Raw genomic sequence first — 22954 nt, 5'->3', positions numbered from 1 at the left:
GGAAAAAAGTTCCTGGGACAAATAGTTTCGGGTAATTTAGGTGGAAACGCCACTATAGTGAGTATCAATGCTCCCTGGATTTCATGGTGCAGTGTGGGACTTTTTAGGGAGTGAACGTTTCAGTGAACTGTAAAGATTTTGTGATTGAGACAGCCCTTATTTTATTTTTAAATAATTTCTAGCCTATTATTGTCCCTGGTTTATTATGGTACCCTTTTAAGAAAGTATCAGTGACTAGGACAAACTTTAAGTATCACCTCAATCTAATCCTGTTTACGTGAAATAAGCCTGCTCCAGAGCATGTTTGAGCTTACAGACCGTTGCTATGACAGCATCCCTGGGGTGAGCTTCGACGAACCTAACGATCCTGGATCATGTTAAATCGTCAACACTGAATTCCAGCTAATTGAGTAATCCACGTACGAAGAACGGACTCCTGCTAAGAACCAGATTATTTGTTTTATTATGTCATTATACATAAACCATAGATTTCAAAGAGGGTGTACTTTCTTTTTCAAATGACTATTTATAATTAATCATTATATCAGGATCTAACCTTCCTTTTTCTGAGCCTGTAAGTAACTGGGGAGGATCCAGGAGAGTCATTCTGTGCGACAGACATGAAAATATTGTGTGAAAATATATACAAGATATTTCACAACATATATTCATGGATTCTCGTCTGTGGAACGCGCCACTTCTGGTATTTTGCTGGTTACTCGACAATCAAGGATTTTCTTTTTGTAGCCTGTTCCTTGTTTGTGAAGGGCAATGACTTCTCGTAACTTTTTGGACCATTCTTCTGACTTAGTCATATTTCTAACATGCAGTCAAATGTGACTCAACAAACCTAGCCAGTTTGGATATTTCATGTGTTCTAGATTAGTTGCATCAGGTGTGCTTGAGACAACAACTGTTTTGCAGATTTGTGCTGTTGTGAGGAAGTGCAGAAGTCATTAAAAGTTGTATTTTCAGTTGAATTTGGAGAAACCACTTGAAACATTTGTTGTGTTGAGCTATTTCAATTACTTTTGTTTGATTAGTCAGGACTGTCAACATTACACTTGACATGAAATCTTGCTGCTACCCTGTCTTCTCGGTCCTGCCTGTTTGTTTGTTCTTCTTGTGCTATGCCGATGAGGTTGTCTGGCTCATTTGTGTTTAGATAGGTGAAACCTCTGTTGTTGGTTATTGTCCCAGTTATATTGTTTTTTGTGCATGTCCAAAAAGATTTTGTTAAATAGACTGACAGTTTGGCTTGTGTGTGTATGTGTGTGTTGGTGTTGTTGTCTATTTTATATGTTGGTGTAGTAATTTTTTAAATTCATATTAACCTGTATGTAATATTTCAATCCTTTTTTTTTCTTTTTCTTTTTGTTTTTTAGGTATGACATATTAAGATCTGTCCAGGGACAGCAGATGTAAAATAGCTTTTGGCTAATTTTGGCACACTGTACTTTTAATTATGTATTATTAGTGTGCATTGTCCCTGTTAAATAAACCTGAAATAAATAAATAAATAAATAAATAAATAAATAAATAAATAAATAAATAAATAAATAAATAAATTTGTTCATTGCAAACAGCTGAAAGTCTGTACATTTTGTCAATAAACCTGATTTGCAATGGGGGTTGAATAATTTTGATTACAACTGTATATACTTTTTTAATTGTACCACACAGTTACTCTGTGTTTTTTGTTTGTTTTTTAAAGAAATGTTGAATGTCACGTAAACCAAAAGAACAGCTTAAAGCTCAAAATTCACTTTTACATGGTGTTTGAACATATGCCTGTCGGCAGTGTGTGTACACAACCACCCTATAATGGTAAAATTCCACCCACTCCTCTTTTTTTAATGTGATGTCACAAATGCGTAGGCACCGCCCACGACTGCTGACGAACTCTACCCTATTAGCATAGACCCCGCCTTGAGTGTATTCTTATTAAAGCTACTAAGTTATTCAATCAAGAGCAGTGAGTGATTTTATGTTTTTCTGTTGTTGTTTGATTCATATTAACAGCATAAATAGCAGTAGGTACAGTACACTACCAATATAACGTCTTTGATATTCTCATTACAAATACTCACTACAGCTACAACGCACAACCCTCTTCTGAAAAGCGGAGTGAGGAGCGGCAACTCATTTGTATTTAAAGATACATGCACGAAAACATTTCCTTCCACTCAAAAATGGGCATTTACAACATGGTATAATAAATGGTCTGTGGGGTATTTTGAGCTGAAACTTCACAGACACATTCTGGGGACACCTGAGACTTATATTACATCTTGTAAAAAGGGGCACAATGGGTCCCCTTTAATATCATTGTGTAGGTGCAAGTTCAGCTGAAGTAAGACATAGTGTAAATCCCAGAGGCCTGAAATCATGGGTTCATTCATATCATTGTGCAGGTTATTCTACAAACATATCTTGCATGTCTAATAAAAAATATTCTATACTAGTTAAGTACAAAAACAACCAAACCTGTTCATTCTGAACTGGAATTTTCTTAAAGGGCGAAAGAAGACCATCCTATTAACAGAAAGAAAATACAAAGCTAGAAGATGTGCTCAGCTAATAATCAACACAGATACATTATTAATGTTTCAGTTGAACTGACACTCTAACATTTGAATTTACTAATAATTCACTAATAAAATAAACCCCCATGGGCATATTAACAATTACTGAATGCTAATTATAACTGAACTTAAGTGTGCATTGGTTGAAACTGTTAGTAATGAAGCTGTTCTTATGCACCTTAATGAGTTCCTGGAGTGGAGTGCCATTGTAAAAGATGCTGTTCCTCCACTTTTTGCTCCTTTCTTTACCTCCAAATATCTCAAACTTATTGGGCATGAACCACTGGCCTTCACTGAAGATGCACATCTGCACTGAAAACAGAAGTTTATGTACAGTTTATGCAACCAATATACTGGAATGCCTTGTGTTAGAGCATCTGGGTGTGTTCTGAACTTTCAGAATAATGTTTGTCTTCAACAAGAGACTCATAACTAAATTCTTTTAGTGTCTACTTACTGTTATTATATTTCTCCACATAAAGGACGCCATCTTTATCTCCACATGTGACGCGAAGTTCTGGTTTGTTTTCAATTATTTGTCTCAATTTCTGTCTGGAGTCTGAAATAAAGGACAGATGTGAGGCATGAATGAGCTTCGGATTGCCCATATTAGAGACAGAGCAATGTTAATTGTCTGCCTCAAATCTTTTTAATGAATCTCTCCTCAGTTCATCAAATTGTTTGTATTGTTATGTATTTTGGAAAGCTCAATTGGGTCTTTGGCTTGGCTCTTGTTGGTTGTACATAAGAAGGATGGTCCTGTTTGCTTACAAGTGTGTTTCCTCATCTTTCTTTCCCCCCTTCGTTTTCCTTTCTTTTCTCTCTCGTTCTCACTCAGACTGTGAGAGTCCGTGCTGCTTTCCGGATCCCATTTAGATTCTGATTCAGAGTCAGACTCCATGTCCTGACCTGTGGTTCTCAAACACACTAAACATTGATTATACAGGTTTTACAAGGAAATAGTCATTTTTGTTTATAAAATGCATTTTGCACTTTTAAATATGATCATGTGGACTTGCTGTCTAAATGTGTAATTATGAGTAATTTCAATGGAAAATGTACTTATTTGAACATAAACATTTTCAACACAACAAATGTACGTTTATTGTCTTATATGCAAAATATACATTTTCAGAATAAATTGCTTTTAAAATGACTTTAAAAATTGTTACACTATTTTAATAGTAAATATTGAAATCACTATGTATGGTAAATTAGTTAACCAATTCAGTTTTTAATCTAGAAATCTGATGGACACCATCATATTGTTTACATTATTTTAATGAATGACTGAATTCTCTATGCTGCTTTGTTTGCAGAAGTCACCCAAGTCATATAAGAATTAATTAAGACGTTACAGATTATAATGAGACTGAGATCTAATGAATGTTCAAAGCGAGTATTGACAATGAAACAAAACTGAAAGTTACTTCCTGGACTCATTCCTCTTTTGCAATTTGAGTGAAAAAGTTCAAAAAAAAAAGAGAAAACATCAGAGCGGAAAATACTCACAACATTAAAATTGGAATTACTACCAATAACATTAATGTACTCACCTTGCTGTGTCCACTAGACTCTGTTTTTCTAACGCGCTCTCTCTCTCTCTCTCTCTCTCTCTCTCTGTCTCTCTCTCTCTCTCACACACACACACACACACACAGATAATGACGTACACACTATCAAATTGCTTTTCTTTTTACATGCGCTACCTAACCACACCTTCCAGCAGCTCTGACTTTATACGTCACTGAGAGACTATTCCACCTGATTACTAACAATAAAAATAAAACAAACTTAAGGTGAAAAAGACTTGTGCATCATTCAGACCTGAATTGAGATTTTTTTTTTCATTCCAAGTCAATTCCTGAATTTGAATAGAGTTAGCATGCAGAATGAATGAATTAAAATTTTTGTAGAATTAAAAATGAAATTAATATAACTAATTAACTAGAAAAGCAATGGTTGTCAAGACAAAATGTTAACGTTGGCTTGGAAAAGCTTTAAGTTTTGAAAAAGTCTGAAGGTTTACAGGCCAGAAACAGAGAGAAGAATAGACAGAATAGTAGATAAACATTCAGAGACTATGACTGTATTTGCCTCAAGCATTGACAGAAAAGAAACTATGATGTTTTCGTGTTGTAATGTGACAAAAACAGTAAATGATTATCAAAAGAGATGTTTATTTTCTTGGCCCTTGCGCATTAAAAAGAAATTGGTGTATTAGTTACCTAGGGAAGATGTATACATATCTAATCACAGCCTCTCAGACCACAGTTCTACGTCATCGGTACTGGCCTGCTTTTGTTTAATCTCAAACCTTAGCCCATCACTTCCATCCCAATCCCAATCAAGTCCTTACAATATCTGTGACTTACTCCTGCTTGACTAAGGAGTGAATCTGAGGATTTTCTATAACAGCAGGTGTTATACTGATGTATTGTGGCAGTGTGTCATGTGACTGCTTTTCTACCAGCTTCTTTAAAGACAAATCAATTGATTGCAGTGTGTTGTTGATGGTGTTAAACTGTTTTTCCAGAAGTTCATATAATTGCAGCTGCCTTGTTTGCTGAGTCTCTTCAGAAGCAACAGGGTTCTGCCATTCAGCAGGGGAAGCGCTGGTGCTGAGCTGTCCTGCTCCGGCTGGGTCATCTGTGGTCTGGACGGCCTCCTCTACGACAGGAGAGACTCCCGGTTCTGAAGCATCAACAGGATGTGAATCAAGTGGATCTTGGTTTGGGGAAGGGCAAAGAGTGTGCATTAAAAACATTTCATTGTAGTATGATTCATGTAACAATACAAACACAATTAATTATCAGTGACCCTGCATTTGATCAAAAATTTTAAAAGCTATTTATCAATAGTTCTTATATCATTCAACAGATATGACTTAAAGGATCTGATCGAGATAAATCATGAGGGTGAGTTTAAAGCACACACAAATAGGTTAAACAAAGTCTGAAATTTGAATATACATCAAAGGAAAAAAAACAGCAAATGTAGCACTCTAAAATGCAGTAACAGACTGGCAATATTTAAACATTCTTACTCTAATGAGAAGCAGAAGCAAGAGATGTGAAAGTAACCAAAGTCTCAGACCTTCATAGTCTAAGAACAATTGGGAATTTTAAGAATCAGAAAGTTCATAATGAGAGAAATATATAGAAGGAAATTTGCAGAGCTCACTAACCCTTATCACTAGCAGTAGATCCAACTGGCTCTGTGGTCTTTTTACTGACGGTTTCAGCTGACATCACAGATTCTCTCCTGTTCTGTTATGAAAAAGAAAGAATAAGATTTAATTAATGCTTTATGTCTGTTTGTTAATAGAGGATAAGTGGGCACAATAGCTGGGTACATTTCAGTAACTGAGGGAGAAGGTGAAGGATAAAGTTAAATTTAGTTATTTGGGATATAAATAACTACCACAGATTTTGAGCTGAATTCCCCCAGTGCCATATTGTTGCTTCTTTTATTGTTATTTTGCAGAATAATTAAAATATTTATTGTAGTTATTGATTCAACTATAGGATTTTAAGCAGTTTGCAGCTTTTAGGATTTCCCTTCAACAACAATAATATTATTAATAAATATCTCCTAATAATATTTTAGATGACACATCATCATCATGTATATGCTAAACTCATTTATTATAATATAATATAATATAATATAATATAATATAATATAATATAATATAATATAATGTTATTTTTCAACTTATCAGTAAATGCACACCTCACCATTTTGACTCTTTCAGCAACAGATTCAGATTCATCTGAAGAACTTCCTGTTTGTGGTAGAAAACAAGCAAAAGCCATAATTATTTCAGGGTCAGTTAATGCAGATGATCTATAATGAAATTATATATATATATATATATATATATATAGTATATACACACACACACACACATATATACATGTATGTGTGTATATGTGTGAGTAATCCATTCAGCTCCAGGGGGTTAATAAAGGCCTTCTGAAGCCAAGCGATGCGTTATGTATAAAAAAATATCCATATATATAACTTTATACACTAGAATCAATGGCTTCTGGTAACGGCCGTACACGAGTCTGGTTCCACCTAAAAAATTAATTCTGACCCGACACCTAATCTGATATAGTCACATTATAGCAATGCTCTCCCATATATTTTGCTACTTTAAGTAGCAATGGGTGGTAAAAAGACAAGAAATGTACCGATACTTATTCAAACTCACCCAGCTGGATTGTTTCCCTCTGCAGTGTGTTCTTTTCAATTCCACACACAGGTATTGAAACAGTCTTGGCAAACAATCTTTTCCAGGACTCTGGAAAACCTTTTAAGGCGTTTATCAATTCATTTCTCCTCGTCAAATTTTGCACAGACTTTGCACGCCTTTTGTCTTTCTGCTTCCCCTATGGTCAAATTAAATGGTAGTGATAATAAAGCATGCCATACCTCAATGGGTCATAATTTTTGTTATGAAATCTAAGGCAAATCTTGTACAAATTACAAATCTGTAAGGTTGTCAGTTTGAACTACAAAAATAATATGAATATGGTTTGTTTAAAGGAGAACTCCGGTCAATTTTAACATTGAGCTCATTTTTTTGTCCATTTGGAGTGCTGTCAGTACAGAGAACAACGACAAAAATCGGTGTTGCCTACACCGAGTTATTCTATTTTTAAAATTTGCACCCTGTTGACTTCAATGGGGCAAGTTTTAAACCTGCTTTTAGCCTCTTAACATCCTTGATGTGTCATCACAAGCGAACCTGAATCACGAGTGAATCTGACTGCAGTAGATGTGAAAGATATGAAGCCCAAAGTAGTCGATTGCCGAGTTCACGCGCGTGATCATAGGTAACTAAACCTATGCGCGTGAACTCGGCAATCGACTACTTTGGGCTTCAACCAAAAACAGGATGTAAACACAGGTATTTGCGCTGGCTTAAATAACATCATTTTTATTCATATCTTTCACATCTACTGCAGTCAGATTCACTCGTGTTCACTCTGAAGGAATCACTCACATTTTCTGTGCACTTGTAATGACACATCAAGGATGTTAAGAGGCTAAAAGCAGGTTTAAAACTTGCCCCATTGAAGTCAACAGGGTGCAAATTTTAAAAATAGAATAACTCGGTGTAGGCAACACCGATTTTTGTCGTTGTTCTCTGTATTGACAGCACTCCAAATTTACAAAAAAAATGAGCTCAATGTTAAAATTGACCGGAGTTCTCCTTTAATGGCCAATAGACTTATTACTTTTGTTTTTGTTACAGTATATAATATATATACCTGTCTAAAGGACTGCCTCAGGTGTCCGAACTCTGGAAGAACCCCGCTCTAAGAAAAACAGAAGAGTTCATTTAAATCAGATGACGACCAGTAAAATGAGGTTCAAATTTGTTCATAAAATTTAACAAATTCATAAAATCCATCAGTGGCGTAACTTTGTTTTAAAAGTAGGTGGGACAGGGGATGCTATTTCAGACATGTACAATAACAATTGTAAGAAAAAAATAACATTATAATGTCCAGAAATCAATTTCAATAGTACATTGAGAAGTCATGTTTAATGTGATAGTTTCATTTTTACATCTTCTATATGTATAATGCAATATACCCTTAGTCCCGAGATTCTTCACGTTAGTGAATAAATGCATAGATCTACAATTAGCATATCGGATTCCCTAATGGTCTGCTAGTAGAACTTTTGTTTGTGCCAGATTTTCATCAATGATTGTATATCAAGAGCAGGGACGAGTTTGTGTACAGTTTGTTTTGTGATTTCACTGGAAAGAAAAGAGTCTCAGCAACGGCATTGAGAGATAGATTGGCACACTTGTACATGTAAAGACTGTGCATGAGCCAAAAGAGAACGTTCCGCCTCTACACTGACTGCATGATAACACTGCCAACGAACACTCAGCATGATTTTAAAAACAACACATTCCAGCGCCAGACGGCCTCTTATTTAACACATATGAACGTCAACTGGATAGGTTTCCTTTGCATTAGGTATGTTTCAAAAAGATGTTTCAAAAAAGTGGCGGGGACAATATTGACCCTGGCATAAAGTGGTTGGGACATGTCCCGTAAATTACGCCTATGCCAGCCAAACATCCAGACTGCGTACTTCCATACATACCTTTATGAGTTTCAGTAGTTGCACTTGTTGGAAGCCTTTTGATGGCCTGTAATAGATGTTAAACCTCCACCTCTTGTGACTCCCCTTCCCTCCAATCGCCTCAAACTGACTGGGACTATACCACTTCCCTTTACATAAAATACACTTCTCTCCTTAAGACAGAGAAACATGATACAGAACATATGAATGGGTGCACATGGAACGTACATGTGGAACAGGACTGTAAAATAAAGTGCTACCAAAATAATACATGTAGGTTTGTTAAAACATTTGAATCACAGTAGACTAGCATTCAGGTACATATTTAAAAAAAATATGGTGTATTACTCACTTTTAACAGATAAAAGTTTGTTTTAACATCAATTTGACTTTAAAAACTAAACATGCAATTTAATTTTCTCACACAATGTAAAAAATAAATCTGCCCAAAACTTACCAGTGTCATACTTTATTCTGTGAAGAGAACCTGCCACATTTCCACAACGAACAACCAGCTGTTTCTTATCTCTGACCTCTTGAAGAACATCTGTGTTTTGAGCAAAGATGTTTGAGCATCTTTTCATTCTCTCGTCTTTACTAACACCTGTTTCTGAGCAGTTTTCCTTCACTTCACATTCTGGCTTAGTCTGCTTCGTAACTGATGCAACATTCATCTTCTTCAGGTCTATGAGAGGCAAATGTTATGTCATATTTAGTTTACTAAATGGATCTGCGAATGAACCTCAACTTCATTCGGTTTTATTCAAAGTTGAAAATATGCATTCTAGATATCATTGGTTTTTGCTTACCTGGAAGCCTGGATTTGTTACTTCTGGCTTTTTTCTTCTTGTTACCATTTTTTTGATCCATCTTTCTTTTTTCCCTTTGTCTTCCTTTACTTTTTTCAATCTCGCTCAGCCAGTGAGATTCTGAAGTGCTGCCCTGATCCATGAAGAAATTCATGTTCTGTGGGTCTCTAAAACATAGCCATCATTTAGTCGTGGATATTCACAATTGTTTGTAAAATTTTAGGGCTCTTTGCATCATAAAAATGTAACTTTGATCTAAATACAATAATTTGGATTCCTTTATACAGTTTAGGCAAACACAAGCACATTTAATTTTTATATGAGAGATATGTACAGATGTCTTTCATCAAAAACATTCAGTCATAAATATTTATCTTTGGGCATAATTAAAGGAAAAGCCAAATTTACCAGTAAAACACAGAAAATACATTGACCTGGCCTAAAAGGTTTTCACAGAGTAATATAAGTAGGCAACCTAAAATAATTATAATTACAAATAAAATAAATCACAGGACTGCAGAAGTTTTAACAGCTGAATATTCTTCAGGGATCCCACTCTTTATAATCAAGACATTTACATGACTTTTCTAGTAGCTTGAGATTTAACGAATAGGAAATAAGTACAAGGATTAAATGCGGAAAAAACTCCAGAGGATGCCATAAAATAAAAAATAAAAAATTATATTCATTATAAAAAAAATGCCCATTTTAAGATCCAAAACCGTGGCTTTTCCAGGTCTAGAAATTACGCCATCTTGTATATTCACATTTTCTAGACTGTTGGAACCTAAAATAAACACATGTTTGTGTGTGTGTGTATGCACTGTACAGGTTTAGCTTTACTTGTGAGTGCCAAATGTCTCCACTTGTATAGTGAAATATTATGACGGTCTGACGAGTGAGGATATTTATGTACTGGCCCTCACTAGTTTAAAAGAACAGATTGGTCAAAACATGTTTTTGCATATGTTTGTGTGATGGGTTAGGCAACTTTATCATTACCCTAATATAAAATCAATGGACGTTGATTCATCAAAATACCATATTTTGCGTTCAACAGAAGAAAGAAACTCATACAGGTTTGGAACAACTTGAGGGCGAGTAAATTATGACAGTTATGTAATTAGTTAAATTATGAGTGAATTATGATTTTTTTTTTCCATTAATGCTTAAAACAATACACAATTAATAACAGATAACAACAGAATATACATTTTTGGGTGAACTATCCCTTTAAATTATTTGTGGATGACGAACCAGGTACCTGTAATTAGTTTGGACTGCTGCCCCCTCTGTTGGGTAAAATAATTACTAGACGATTGCTCTGGTAACCAAAGCTTCTGACCTGGCTTTTTGCAGGCACAGTTAAAGTCGGAAACAGGGGCAGTGCTTAGTGCACTAAGTCTTTAATACACTAAACAGTGTTTAGTACACCGGAAATGTGTGGTCACACTAACTTGGAAGTTCTCTCGCGCGTTTTTTTGAAAGTAGAACAACTTTTAACTTGAGCAACGCGATTTCACAACACATGAGCCGAGCGAGACGCTGCAAAATACGCGAGACGACATCTAGCTCTAGCACGTGCACACACGGAACAACAACGGCAGCGCTGAGGAATGACAAAATAAGTTCTGTGTGAACGACCACTAACAAACAGAACAGAAACTTGCACATTGGACTGTTTGTTTTAGGAAAATATACAATACTTATATACAATACAATACAAAACGGGCTACCCTGGCCTTTTCAACAAAACACAAATTCAAATATTCATCATTAACAGCAACTAGCATTACCTTGATATTTAGCTCAAACTCCTCAGCTGCGGGGTACTCTACTCTGACTGCTGCACGGCACGAGAGGATTCCAGGCTGGGATTCTGGGAGTGGAGGGAGAAGACGCATGGAAGGGTCGGGGAAGGGGGCGTGTATGACTGAAGAGGATGGGCGGTCAGTCTCTTTTTATTTTCCATTCTTTTTTATCAACAACATGAAATGCATTAAGTATTACATTGTGCCAGGGTTTCCCAAAATGGAGTTAATAAAATTAAAATTAGTAAATTATTTGAAAATTAAAACAATCAAAATAAAATGTAACATTGTAGATTGAACACTAAAAATATTAATATTTAATTTGTTGCATGTCAGTGTGGCCATAATCCGGAATCAGAGAACTGAACATGCAAATGTGTTGTTAAATTATTGAAAAATTTACTTAAAATCGCAGGGGTCTCCAAGTAAATATTTTGGGCTAAATTTGCCTGACAAAGAAGAAAAAAGAAAAAAAAAGTTGGGGAATTCCCATAGACTGTAAAAAATAGGGAATTCCTCTATTGCATGAACAAACAACAGTAGACATGAAAACAGCAATGTATTACACAAAGTTTTCCAGGTATGATTTTTTTTTTGTCCAGACTTTTGTTTAGATCCATAATTAGTGAAGGTCACTGAATATGAAGATATAGTGTTTCATAACTATATATCAGCAGTGTTTAGTAACTTGCATAATTATTCATCTCATTCATGGTGTAATGAGAGGTGCTTTTGTCCCCTTGTTTAGAAGCATCACAAATTTATTTACATGACATTTACATGGCCATTCTATATTCTCTGAATATAGTCAAATGGTATGACACCCAAAAAGATCTCTTAAAAAGGAAAAATTAAACATTTTTTTTGTTTTTTGGATGTTGACTTGAGAAGCTGGGACTCAAGCTCGGTCGCATTGTACACAGCTACAGCATATCAAAATCAATAAATTATGAATAATTTACCACCATTGTGTGAATAATATGTAATAATGTAATCCATAAAAAGTAACTAATCTGATTATGAGCATTTTAAAAAGTTATATAATCTAATTAGAAGTACTAAAGTTTTGTAATCTGATTACGTAATCCAGATCATGTAATCAGTTATTACCCTGCACTGAATTTATATTATGTAAATGTAATATTTAATGAAAGCCTTCTTTCTATTTCACCAGACAATAATTTTTTAGGTATCAGACCCAGTAAAAGGGTCTATAGCGAAACCTATTAATAACATTTTGATGAGTTTACTTACCAGACCAGGCCAGTCATGATGAGTAAATCAGTGTCATCAGTAAATCTGTGGACATCATTTGATCTTTTTTTTTTTTTTAAGTGGTGCTTTATAAATTACTGTATGTTCTGTGTTTTAGTGAATTTTACCCTAACACTGTACAAAAAAAATCAATAAGTCATGACAACATTTTTACATTAACTCATTTAAAGTAAGAATTGAAGACTTTCTAAAGAAAAAAAATACTCTCCAACTTTTTAAAGATTATAGTTTATTTATAAAAACAAATGGTAAAAGAATAAAATCACACATAATCCTCAAATATAAGGTACTGTGCAAAAGGCACGTTAGGCACTTTTGTTTTTTCACCAAAAAATTGTTTTAAGGCAGTTAAATATCCTGTGCTTTAGTGTGTCAGTAGGAAATATCAGTTTACATTTCCAAACATTTTTTCTTTTGCACATTAATTCTAATAATCCAGTGAGATTTTTCAAGTCTGGCAACAGCCGGAATCCACACATAGATCTGATCTCACCATCATCAAGTCCATCTGGGATTTCATGAAGAAACCGAAAAAAACTTAGACAAAATAAATCCAGAAGAAGTGTGGCAACGTCTCCAAGACGCTTGAAGAAACCTTTCTGCAAAGCTCCCTGAAAAACTATGAGCAAGTGTACCTGGACAAAAGATGTTTAAAACGCAAAGAGTGGTCTCACCAAATATTGATTTGAGTTAGTTAATAGAAGTTAATTGATAAATAAAATCTATTTATGACATTATTTTGGAAAGCATCCTCACTTTACAACATCTTTACACAAGTGTCTAAAACTTCTCACAGTACTTTATCTCTGCAGGAAGGTTTCTTCAAAAAACCTTGAAGAAAGGTTCAAGGAGACTTGGAGACGTTGCCGCACTTCTTCTGGATTAAGTCATTTTGTTCTGTTTCTTCATGTAATCCTCACAGACAGACTCGATGATGGTGAGATCAGATCATATCGGCTGTTGTCAGACTCCTAGAGCATAGAACAATCTCACTGGATTATTACAATTAATGGCAAATTTAAAGAAATGTTTTGAAATTTAAAATGGCTTAAAACCATTTTTTGGGGAGTGAAAATACTAACATGCCAAAGACTTTTGCACAGTACTGTATATAAAATTGTAAACCTGCTGATCAGTATTTTTGGAATTACAGTATTGGCACACTTCACCTTAGATAAATGGACACTGACTGCGAATAAGGTCTGTATAAGGAGGAAGAGAAAAAGCGGATAGTAACAGATCTTCTGTACAGACATACATAATCAAAATTGCCATTCATAACCCATGCTGAGAACGACATGATACCTGCTATGGAACGATGGCATTACAGGAAAAAAAGATGTGCGGTATTGCACAGCAACCATGCCATATGAAATTACATACATTATAATGAAATGCATTACATACATTATAATGAAATCTAATGCATATTGCATTAATGCAAGGGTGGGCTTGAGCTGTTATTGGATATTGAAGATTTTCTGAAACTCCTCCTCAAACATTTCCTTCAGTCTGGCACCCATTTGCCCAAACTCATTGTCCTTTAGAGAGCAAAAGAGAACAAAATACAAAACAAATGTCAAAGAACAGTGAAAAACAAAACACACACACACACACACACAAAAAAAACAAGTGTCCTCTCTTTTTTGATTAAATATAATGTTAATCACAAAAGTCCAAGATATACGTCCATATATAAGATATTGTAAAACAACTACATTTTAATGAGGGTTTGATCTGTTTTTTTTGTGCTTTATTAATTATGTCCTGTGTGTTTCAGTGAATCTTACCCTATTAAATGTCCTGCAATTGCTGAAAATGAGCTGAAAGTCCGAGACGAACGCTCCAACCGTCTGATAGTTGTCACTTTCCATCTTTATCTTTATTCTGTCTAGCCACATTGGCTGAGATATGAACTGAGAGTATCTGGACACCTGGAAGTTAAACAAATTCTGGTTAATCTTTTTTATTTATTTATTTTTCTTAATTTTAAATGTAAATTTCACCAACATGAATTCCCTATTATTATTTTTTGAAGTGGTTGTAAAAGAGCGCAGGTTGAAATAAGGAGACATCTTACTGTTTGGCATGGATCTTTTACAAACACCTTCTGGGTGTCCTCCTTGTACATATGTAACAGAAGATAGTGGCAGTGCTAAAGAAGACAAACAACATACATACACACACAATTAGGTCCATAAATGATTGTTCTGTTTCTAAACCTAGAGAGCAGCCTATGTATACACAGCTTAAATCTTTGTGGTTATCCTTTATATTAAGGTACCAAGTTTGTGTGTGTGTTTACCAATCTGTATTGCGACACAGGGGCGTTTAAAGCTTCTTGTTCAGTCATTCTACTGGAGTCTCGCCATTGCTGACTGGTTCTAAACACGCAAAAGGTACAAATCCATTCCCTACAAGCAAACACACACACATATACAGAAGGATGAATGTACAACACATTGCTGATTTAATGATTTTGTTTGTTGTTTTTCTGTCTCTCACCCAGTTGAGTCTTCATCTACAACTGGTAGGTGACATTGTGAATGAAAAGCTCGTGGACATTCGTCACAACACGCGAGCTCTCCTCCAGAGTGACATGTGTAACACTCATCATCATTTTTCTGTGCCATCTAGTCACAGGACAACACAACATGATACAACATGTTATCGTTATCACAGAAATAATCTCAAAGGCATTTTTCTCATTTGCTAATGTTTTTAGGAAAAAAGAAATTTCATTTTGGATAAAGAAAACTAAGCTAATGTTAGTTTATTTGTTTGGGGGTGGGGTGGTTATGTAATTATCAATTGGTTTTAGATTCTCATACTGTAATACAGTGTTTTTTCTACTGCATTCATAATACCAACAGATTATAATAGCAATAAATAGGGGTTTCTTCAGTTTTACAGTAACAAGAGTGGCTTGTCAATGGGGGAATTTGCTTAATTGTCATGAAACTAACATCACAATGCAAACAAGTGTAAGTAAGGGTACTAAAAATAAGTGTCATTTTCTTTAAGCAGAAAATTCATAAAATAAAATAAATTATTTTGACTTTTTATAAGATTCACAGTATCTTTAGTTTATGAAAGAGATTTTAATTTCAATCCTTCCTCAGTAATGCCTCGTGTGATTAACACACATTCAACATGCTATTAAGAATTCAAGTGAATGTCATTCATTATTTTTTATCATGACTGATTATGAATGACAGACATGTCAGCTGCAGATGTTTCTTACTAGGTCTTCTACTTCATCACTGCATCGCACACATTCGCACAGAAGAGAATGGATGCGCAGGATCTCTTTCTAAAAATGACAGAAATAAATACATAAAAAAATAATCGTGTTTTTTCTCTTTTGTATCATTATGTTCTATCCAGTTTGATACCTTGAGTAAAAAGTTGAGAGTTTTTCCATGGCACAGTATATCTTTTTTCCAGTGTCCATCAGTGATAGTTGGTTCCTCATTTACAAATTCCTCCGGAGTGAACCAGCTTTCCTCAGTCCGTATACACTTCCCACGACTCCCTGCAACATAAAGTACACATAAACACTTCAAATCTTCTATACAGACAAAACAAACTGCATACTGAGTTCTGCACAGACTGCAGCCGTACACACTTCAGTGCAGTAACGTACCCGATGCAAACCGGACTTTGTATAGAGTCCCAGGAAGTGAACCGCGGGTGACTGGTAAACAGGGAGCTTGGAAATCAGACAGATCTGTCATCTCTTCCTCCTCCTCCTCCTCCTCCTCATCCTCAACCCTCCTTCTAAACTCTGCTCCTTCTCCTCTCTCTCTCTGTTCCTGGAAATCTTCATCATCACTTTCCTCATCCGAAGCGTCGCTGGTTTCCGTGTCTTGAGGAATAAAACACACGGCTGCATTCAGACAGACAGCAGAGAGCGTGTGAATGAGCGTGAATGAGCGGTGCTCACCTGTGCTGGAGCTCTCGGTTAACAGCTCTATCATGCTCTGCAAGAAGGAACATAGTCGACTTAATGAATTTCAAAGGAAAAACAGGAAAAACAGAACCTGACATTGTACGGATAGACAAAGTACTTCTGGGGCACATTTCCTCTTTCTCTTCTCCATCGGTGGAAGCTGAAGATGGTTCTCCTTAAAGAATGAGAAGGGAAGTGATGTCAGATCACACATGTATCTGAGGGGTCTGCTGTATTTTATGTAGCTACTTATTTACCTCATATGTTTTAATCTTAGATGGTCGATACTAAAATATGTGCTGTACTCCTGTTGCTTTGTTTTAGAAGCAAAATGTGCATTTTCCCTCACACTAAGGCCTTGTCAACAAAAAAAATTATCGTATCGGCATTTCGTCCAGACGGATCCGGCGTTTTTGGAGCCTGAAACCGCTATTTTTTTAAACTGGGTCCCAGAGTAGATAAATCTGAAGACACCCTTGTGTATTTCGTGTGTACAGCGAATTTGTATATTTTGTGAAACGGTGATGTCATGACCCCACGTCGACCTTAGTCAGGTAACAGCAAAAACAACTGCGGACTACATGCTTGTGTTCGTGCTGCAGAAGCTACTGACCCTCTTTTACTTCATTTATTTATATTTTCTTTCTTATGCTATGATGCTTGTCTGTTGTCTGATTAAGACATTTCATATTTTGTACCAGGCCATTTATGTTTTTTTATATTGTTCAATAAAGTTCTTGGTGAAAAAAAATAAGAAGAAGAAGCTATTGAGCCTAATATTATCGTATACAGTGCGCAAGGTTTATGCACATGCTCCAAGTCGTCTTCTCCGTTTTTAGAGTATCTCTGTGGCAGAATTACAGCGCCACATACTGGTCTGGCATGTACTACATCGTTTTGAATCGGTTTCAGTGGTTTAGTGTGTACGCAGATATTTCTTGACACAAAGCCGTGCTTACAGAAAAAAAAATTAGAACGAGGAAAAAAAAAAATCGGATAAGGAAAGCTCTGGCTTCGTGTAGATGTGGCTTAAAAGTGCAGTCACAGTAGCAAAGTTTTGTAGAGCAAAAAAGGTTTATCATCCATTACTAGTGTAGCGACGCAGTGAATTCTGTGTGGGCAAATCTTTCACCCTCATGTGACATTCCCGATTGCGTGAATTTCCATTGAAATGGCTGGATTTTTGCCTGCAAAAATTCACTGAACAATGATAATTTGTGACTGCTGTCAGGGTTATGTTCTGTTTCGTCTTAGTTTTCATTGTGTTCAGTTTCTGTTTGCCTGTTTTCCTTTGATCCAGTTTTCCTGTGTGACTCATTGTTTCATCACATTCACCTGTGCCCTATTAATTAACTCATTAGCTCCTTTGTTTGCCCTTTGTATATAAGCCCTGAGTTCTCCTTCGTTCTTCTTCCCGTATTGTTTACGTTTATAGAAAGGTTCCTCCTCCGTGATCTCCTACATGTTTATTTTCCTTTATATTAAAGGAGAACTCCGGTCAATTTTAACATTGAGCTCATTTTTTTGTACATTTGGAGTGCTGTCAATACAGAGAACAACGACAAAAATCGGTGTTGCCTACACCGTGTTATCCTCTTTTTAAAATTTGCACCCTGTTGACTTCAATGGGGCAAGTTTTAAACCTGCTTTTAGCCTCTTAACATCCTTGATGTGTCATTACAAGTGCACAGGTCATGTGAGTGATTCCTTCTGAGTGAACACGAGTGAATCTGACTGCAGTAGATGTGAAAGATATGAATAAAAATGATGTTATTTCAGCCAGCGCTCATACCTGTATTTACATCCTGTTTTCGGTCGAAGTCCATAGTAATCGATTGTCGAGTTCATGCGCGTGATCATAGGTACTAAACCAATGCGCGTGAACTCGACAATCGATTACTATGGACTTTGACCGAAAACAGGATGTAAATACAGGTATGAGCGCTGGCTAAATAAATATCATTTTTATTTATATCTTTCACATCTACTGCAGTCAGATTCACTCGTGTTCACTCTGAAGGAATTACTCACGTGGCTGTGCACTTGTAATGACACATCAAGGATGTTAAGAGGCTAAAAGCAGGTTTAAAACTTGCCCCATTGAAGTCAAAAGGGTGCAAATTTTAAAAAGAGGATAACACGGTGTAGGCAACACCGATTTTTGTCGTTGTTCTCTGTATTGACAGCACTCCAAATGTACAAAAAAATGAGCTCAATGTTAAAATTGACCGGAGTTCTCCTTTAAAGTGTTTCTTTGGATTCTCCTTCATCAGGCGATTTGTTCGTGAGTGAAGTAACAATTTTACATTTGTTACAAATGTTATATTTATGTTCATATATATTGTATATTGTGGGATGCATAAACATGGAAGTTTTGGCTAATAACTTAATAATATAACTTAATATTATTAATATAACAACTGATAATGCAATATATATATATATATACATTTATTATAATGTAAAATAAAAGAATAAAGAAATGCTAATAAAAATGTATTTGTTTGTAACAACAGGTAGAAAAACTTGAAATAATGTGGGGTCCCATAATCATTTTTCCTTTTTAAATTACCTGGGGTGTGTTTCCCATACAACAACTTTTCTTATGAAGAAGCGTGTGATAAATTAGTAAACGAATGCACTATTGACAATGTTAATGGTTTAGACAATAACATATTTTTTTATTTCTAGCTACCAGTAATTTAATTTTAAATTACAATTGCAGTTGACTAAAAATGAGCCAAATATTTTACTACAAGCCTAATCTATAGCTCAATATTACATAGACTATTTATTTATCAAAACAATAAAGGTTAAGTTAAAAATATATAACTGAAAAAGTACTTTGCAGCGGAAAATGTGTTTCCAGCTAATATAAAGATCCCTATCTGTAACTATTTTACTATCTGCAAGTGCCTGCATTATTTACCTCTATGAGTTTCTTAAGTGGTGTGTTTCTGCAGCGGATGCTGAGTTTCCAGTTCTTGCACCTTTCCTTCCCCGCAAACTTCTCAAAATCAGATGGGGTGAACCAGCGTTTATTGGAAAAAATGCACTTATCACCTACAGGAGAGAAAGATTGCATGCATTCAGACCCATGAACAGTATATGATAAATACATACTGTAATGAATTTAAAGATGGTGAACCTTTAGGCAGTTTGTCCCGATAAAGAATGCCCTCTTTATCCCCACATTTTACAGGCAGCTGAGTTTTATATAAAGGATACGTCCAAATCTCTGCTTTTTCTCCTTTCTTCACGGGAGTTGCTGAGAAAGGGAGAGAACAGAAGGAGACACATATCATACAGGCACAAGACACCAGCGAACTTAGACCTGCTGTAGTTCAGGGACTCACAGAACGAGGGTTTCTTGTTCTTCTTAGCGGGTGTGGAAGCAGAGGAAGGACCCGGACCATCACTATCCTCGCTATTTCTATCATCTTTATTTCTCTTTCGCGTGCGTTTCCTCTCCTTTGCTTTCTCCCCCTTTCCTTCACTCTTCTCCCCCTTTCCTTCACTCTTCTCCGCCTGTGACTCAACATCCGTAGAATTCTCATAGAATTTGAAGCTGCCTGAGAATAAAAAGATACTAAAACTGAAACTCTTGATCTTCTTAAGATTCTTAAATCTTGATGATACTAAAATGACACCGTTGTAAATATGAACACGTTCTTGATCTGTAATAGTGTAATAATGCAGCATGAGCCTAGTATAGGTCTAAAAGCTCTGAGCTGATACCAGTGAAAAGCACTGACCGTCCATCAGGCTGTTTCTGAGCAGGCGTAGCGTCGGGTACAGCTGCAGGATATGATCTTTAAACACACAGCGCCAGAACTGATGCATGCACTGAGATTTCTCTTTCTCCAGCCGGTCCAGAACCTCATAGATGCGCTTCTGCGTCTGCTTCTGCTCACGAGAGCGCATCCCTTTCACCTTCTACAGACAAAACAGAGAAAGACATTAAAGAAAACAGAAGTGTGGTCAGGCGTCACAGTGCTGACAATAACATATCTGCACAACAATGAAATGAATTATCAAAGTACCATGGTACCTTTGGAATTAGGTAAATCTGCAGTGTGCTTTTACACACCAGCTTTTAAAAGTGGCTGTACTATTGTAAAGTGATGGTAACGGATGATAATACCATGGTACTTTGATAAACAATTACAGTTCAAAATTTTGGGGTCAGTAAGATTTTTTTATTTTTTTTAAGAAGTCTATTATGCTAATTTATCGGTTCATTTAAATGCAGTCTCTTAGGCTGCATTTATTTGAACAAAAATACAATAAAAACAGTAAAGTTGTAACATAATTTCAATTTAAAATGACAATGAATGAAATGACTTTTCTATTTGACTATATTTTCAAATGTAATGTATTCCTGTGATCAAAAGCTAAGCTGAATGTGATTGTGAAACATTTTATAATTATTATTATCAATGTTGAAGATAACTATATTTGCGGAATCCATGATACATTTTTTCCAGGATTTTTCCATCTGAAAACTGTACCTTTTTTGCAACATTATAAATGTCTTTACTTTTGATCATTTGATCAAGCCTCTTTCCTGAATGAAAGTATCAATTTCTTAAAAAAGAGTGCCATGGTAATAACATGTTTGTTGTTGTTTTTGACACAGTATGCTATCATAGTATTTTTGACATGTATTTATTATAGTATGAATACAGTCACAGTTTTTTGCAAGGGTATTTTATGGTAGTGGTCAAAAACATGGTACTGCTATTGTACATGTACAAAAACATTTTTATGGTTTTGCCATATTACATGCCTTTAAAACAGTGTTACTATGGCTGAATGTCTTGAAACAGAACTATTATTGTACCATATCCAAAAAGCATGGTATTGCCATGGTACATAACCAAAAAGTATCATGTCCATCAAACCATGACATACATAATAACATGAATGCCTATAAAAGAGATCCTACTAGACAGATACTGTCATACATGAGTGGTTTAGTTAGAGAAAGAGGGTATGTAGGGGGTGGGCGTGTTCCTGCCTTAAACAGTTCCTCTGTCATCAGGTCGTGGTCCCGCAGCTGAGTGAACAATGCGTGCGGTTGTTCAATGCACGAAATCTCCGTCTTCTTGCGGTGGAGAAAAAGCAGCAACTCTTGATTCGTTATAAAGTCTAACGGGTCCATTTGGCCGCGGTGTCCTGTTAATTCACAGATTTACAGGGCGACACAAAGTAGCGACGTTTAGCAACTTTGTAATATCACGCAGAATAATACAACACAACAGTTCTGTGTCAAATACATAATTACGAAGCAATGTCTCACACTCCTCCAACTGAATAGGCTGGACATGTTTTGTAGGCTACATATTTTTGCTTAAACGCAACATTTGCATATTTGACTCTTACGTAGCCTACCTGTCGATGGCGAGCTGTCTGGAAGGATTTGTATTGATTATACTGTAGGCTACTTGATACGAGCAGGTCAGAAAGAGAAATAGTTGTTTCCAAATCTCCCGCCTGAAGGACTAAATCAAACGGGCTCATAAACCGTAAAGTGTGCGGAAGTGATGTAGGGAAAGCGAATGTTAACCCGTTCAAAGTTCAATACGTATTAGCCTACGTAATGATGTCCGAATCAAACCCGTGTATTAGGTTTCTACGGGTTTTTCTCCCTTCTTTTTGACAAGGATCTTCATATAATTTTACGCGTCACAGTGCTGTTAAGTAGACTAGCCTACATATGAGAGTGCTAAAATAAATGTTCACTTCTTGGATTAAAAAGTTGCATGTTTTAAGAAAATCCTGTGTATTAAGCAGTCATACACATTTCCAGTAGGCTACATTTTATTATACAATTTCTCCCATAGGTTAAGTAACTTTTAAGTAAGTTCATTAAACTTTTTTTAACCCGTCAGTCAAATCCTTTCTAAACCCGTTCATTATAAAGATGCGATTCAAAAGAACGATCCGTTCACGCATCCGACATCACTGCAGGCGAACCGGCTCAACTGTTCGGGAATAAGGCTGCATCCTAAAGAATATAGGCTAAGAGAGATTGAGCTGGATAACGTGATTAAAATAGTTTAATTTGTGTCAGATAGGGGGCAAATTCCAAACGGAAGTGAGCATTCCTCGCCCTGCTCCCTTTGAAGGGCAGAGCCCTTGAAGTGGGACTTTGAAGTGAGCAGGGCACTTGTGTGCCATTATGTAGCCGTTTGGAACGCACTTGGCGAAGGGAGCACCTGGGATATTCCCATGACAACGCAGCATCAGCATGTCCATCAGCTGAATAGCTGTTAATAGCTTTCGACAGAAATGTCTTATTGCTGTTAACAACTGTTCAAAATAAATAGGCCTACATTTTATACAAAAAAAGTTATAGCCTATATCTGTGTGAGTGTATTTCTCTGCTCTCAACTTAAACTTGCC

The 22954-nt window shown here is 35.9% G+C and overlaps 2 protein-coding genes across 3 annotated transcripts in view; both read right to left on the bottom strand.

Annotated features, from left to right (window-relative positions):
- Positions 1–22085, bottom strand: part of LOC307171626 (uncharacterized protein) — a 29141-nt gene extending 7056 nt beyond the window's left edge. The window contains exons 1-23 of the mRNA XM_079893380.1: positions 21941–22085; positions 21567–21724; positions 20302–20482; positions 19903–20118; positions 19695–19814; positions 19476–19609; positions 16665–16721; positions 16541–16577; positions 16241–16462; positions 15990–16129; positions 15839–15907; positions 15100–15227; positions 14900–15008; positions 14675–14749; positions 14385–14528; positions 14057–14135; positions 13785–13796; positions 11305–11387; positions 3357–3516; positions 3043–3144; positions 2764–2897; positions 2488–2535; positions 557–607 (exon numbers count right to left, since the gene is read on the bottom strand). Coding sequence (XP_079749506.1) covers positions 557–607; positions 2488–2535; positions 2764–2897; positions 3043–3144; positions 3357–3516; positions 11305–11387; positions 13785–13796; positions 14057–14135; positions 14385–14528; positions 14675–14749; positions 14900–15008; positions 15100–15227; positions 15839–15907; positions 15990–16129; positions 16241–16462; positions 16541–16577; positions 16665–16721; positions 19476–19609; positions 19695–19814; positions 19903–20118; positions 20302–20482; positions 21567–21710 — 2445 coding nt within the window. The 5' untranslated portion in view covers positions 21711–21724; positions 21941–22085. The remainder of the gene's footprint in view (positions 1–556; positions 608–2487; positions 2536–2763; positions 2898–3042; positions 3145–3356; positions 3517–11304; positions 11388–13784; positions 13797–14056; positions 14136–14384; positions 14529–14674; positions 14750–14899; positions 15009–15099; positions 15228–15838; positions 15908–15989; positions 16130–16240; positions 16463–16540; positions 16578–16664; positions 16722–19475; positions 19610–19694; positions 19815–19902; positions 20119–20301; positions 20483–21566; positions 21725–21940) is intronic.
- On the bottom strand, positions 4434–11421 carry LOC307161742 (uncharacterized protein). 2 transcript variants are annotated; one of them, XM_079876660.1, is made up of 9 exons: positions 11305–11421; positions 9509–9675; positions 9157–9384; positions 8721–8872; positions 7868–7915; positions 6805–6982; positions 6326–6372; positions 5773–5854; positions 4434–5312 (listed from the first exon to the last, which is right to left on the bottom strand). In XM_079876660.1, exons 2-9 carry the CDS (start codon positions 9660–9662, stop codon positions 4957–4959), a joined length of 1245 nt encoding a protein of 414 aa, XP_079732786.1. In that variant the 5' UTR covers positions 9663–9675; positions 11305–11421; the 3' UTR covers positions 4434–4956. The 2 variants fall into 2 exon arrangements, with proteins under 2 accessions (XP_079732786.1, XP_079732787.1); XM_079876661.1 differs by lacking the exon at positions 9509–9675 and having other exon boundaries at positions 11305–11378.
- Positions 22086–22954: the final 869 nt, after the last annotated feature.

The sequence above is a fragment of the Squalius cephalus genome (genome assembly GCF_949319135.1).
Source record: "Squalius cephalus genome assembly, chromosome: 1".
Lineage (NCBI taxonomy): Eukaryota > Metazoa > Chordata > Actinopteri > Cypriniformes > Leuciscidae > Squalius > Squalius cephalus.
This window is presented reverse-complemented; position numbering and strand designations above follow the sequence as displayed.

Excerpts from the sequence above, each read along its gene's own strand:
- LOC307161742 (XM_079876660.1), bottom strand. The coding sequence starts at position 9,662 with ATGAATTTCTTCATGGATCAGGGCAGCACTTCAGAATCTCACTGGCTG. Across the intron at positions 5,855-6,325 it reads TTGCTGAAAGAGTCAAAATG|AACAGGAGAGAATCTGTGAT; the intron begins GTGAGGTGTGCA and ends TTTTCATAACAG. Across the intron at positions 5,313-5,772 it reads ATCTACTGCTAGTGATAAGG|ATCCACTTGATTCACATCCT; the intron begins GTTAGTGAGCTC and ends CCCCAAACCAAG.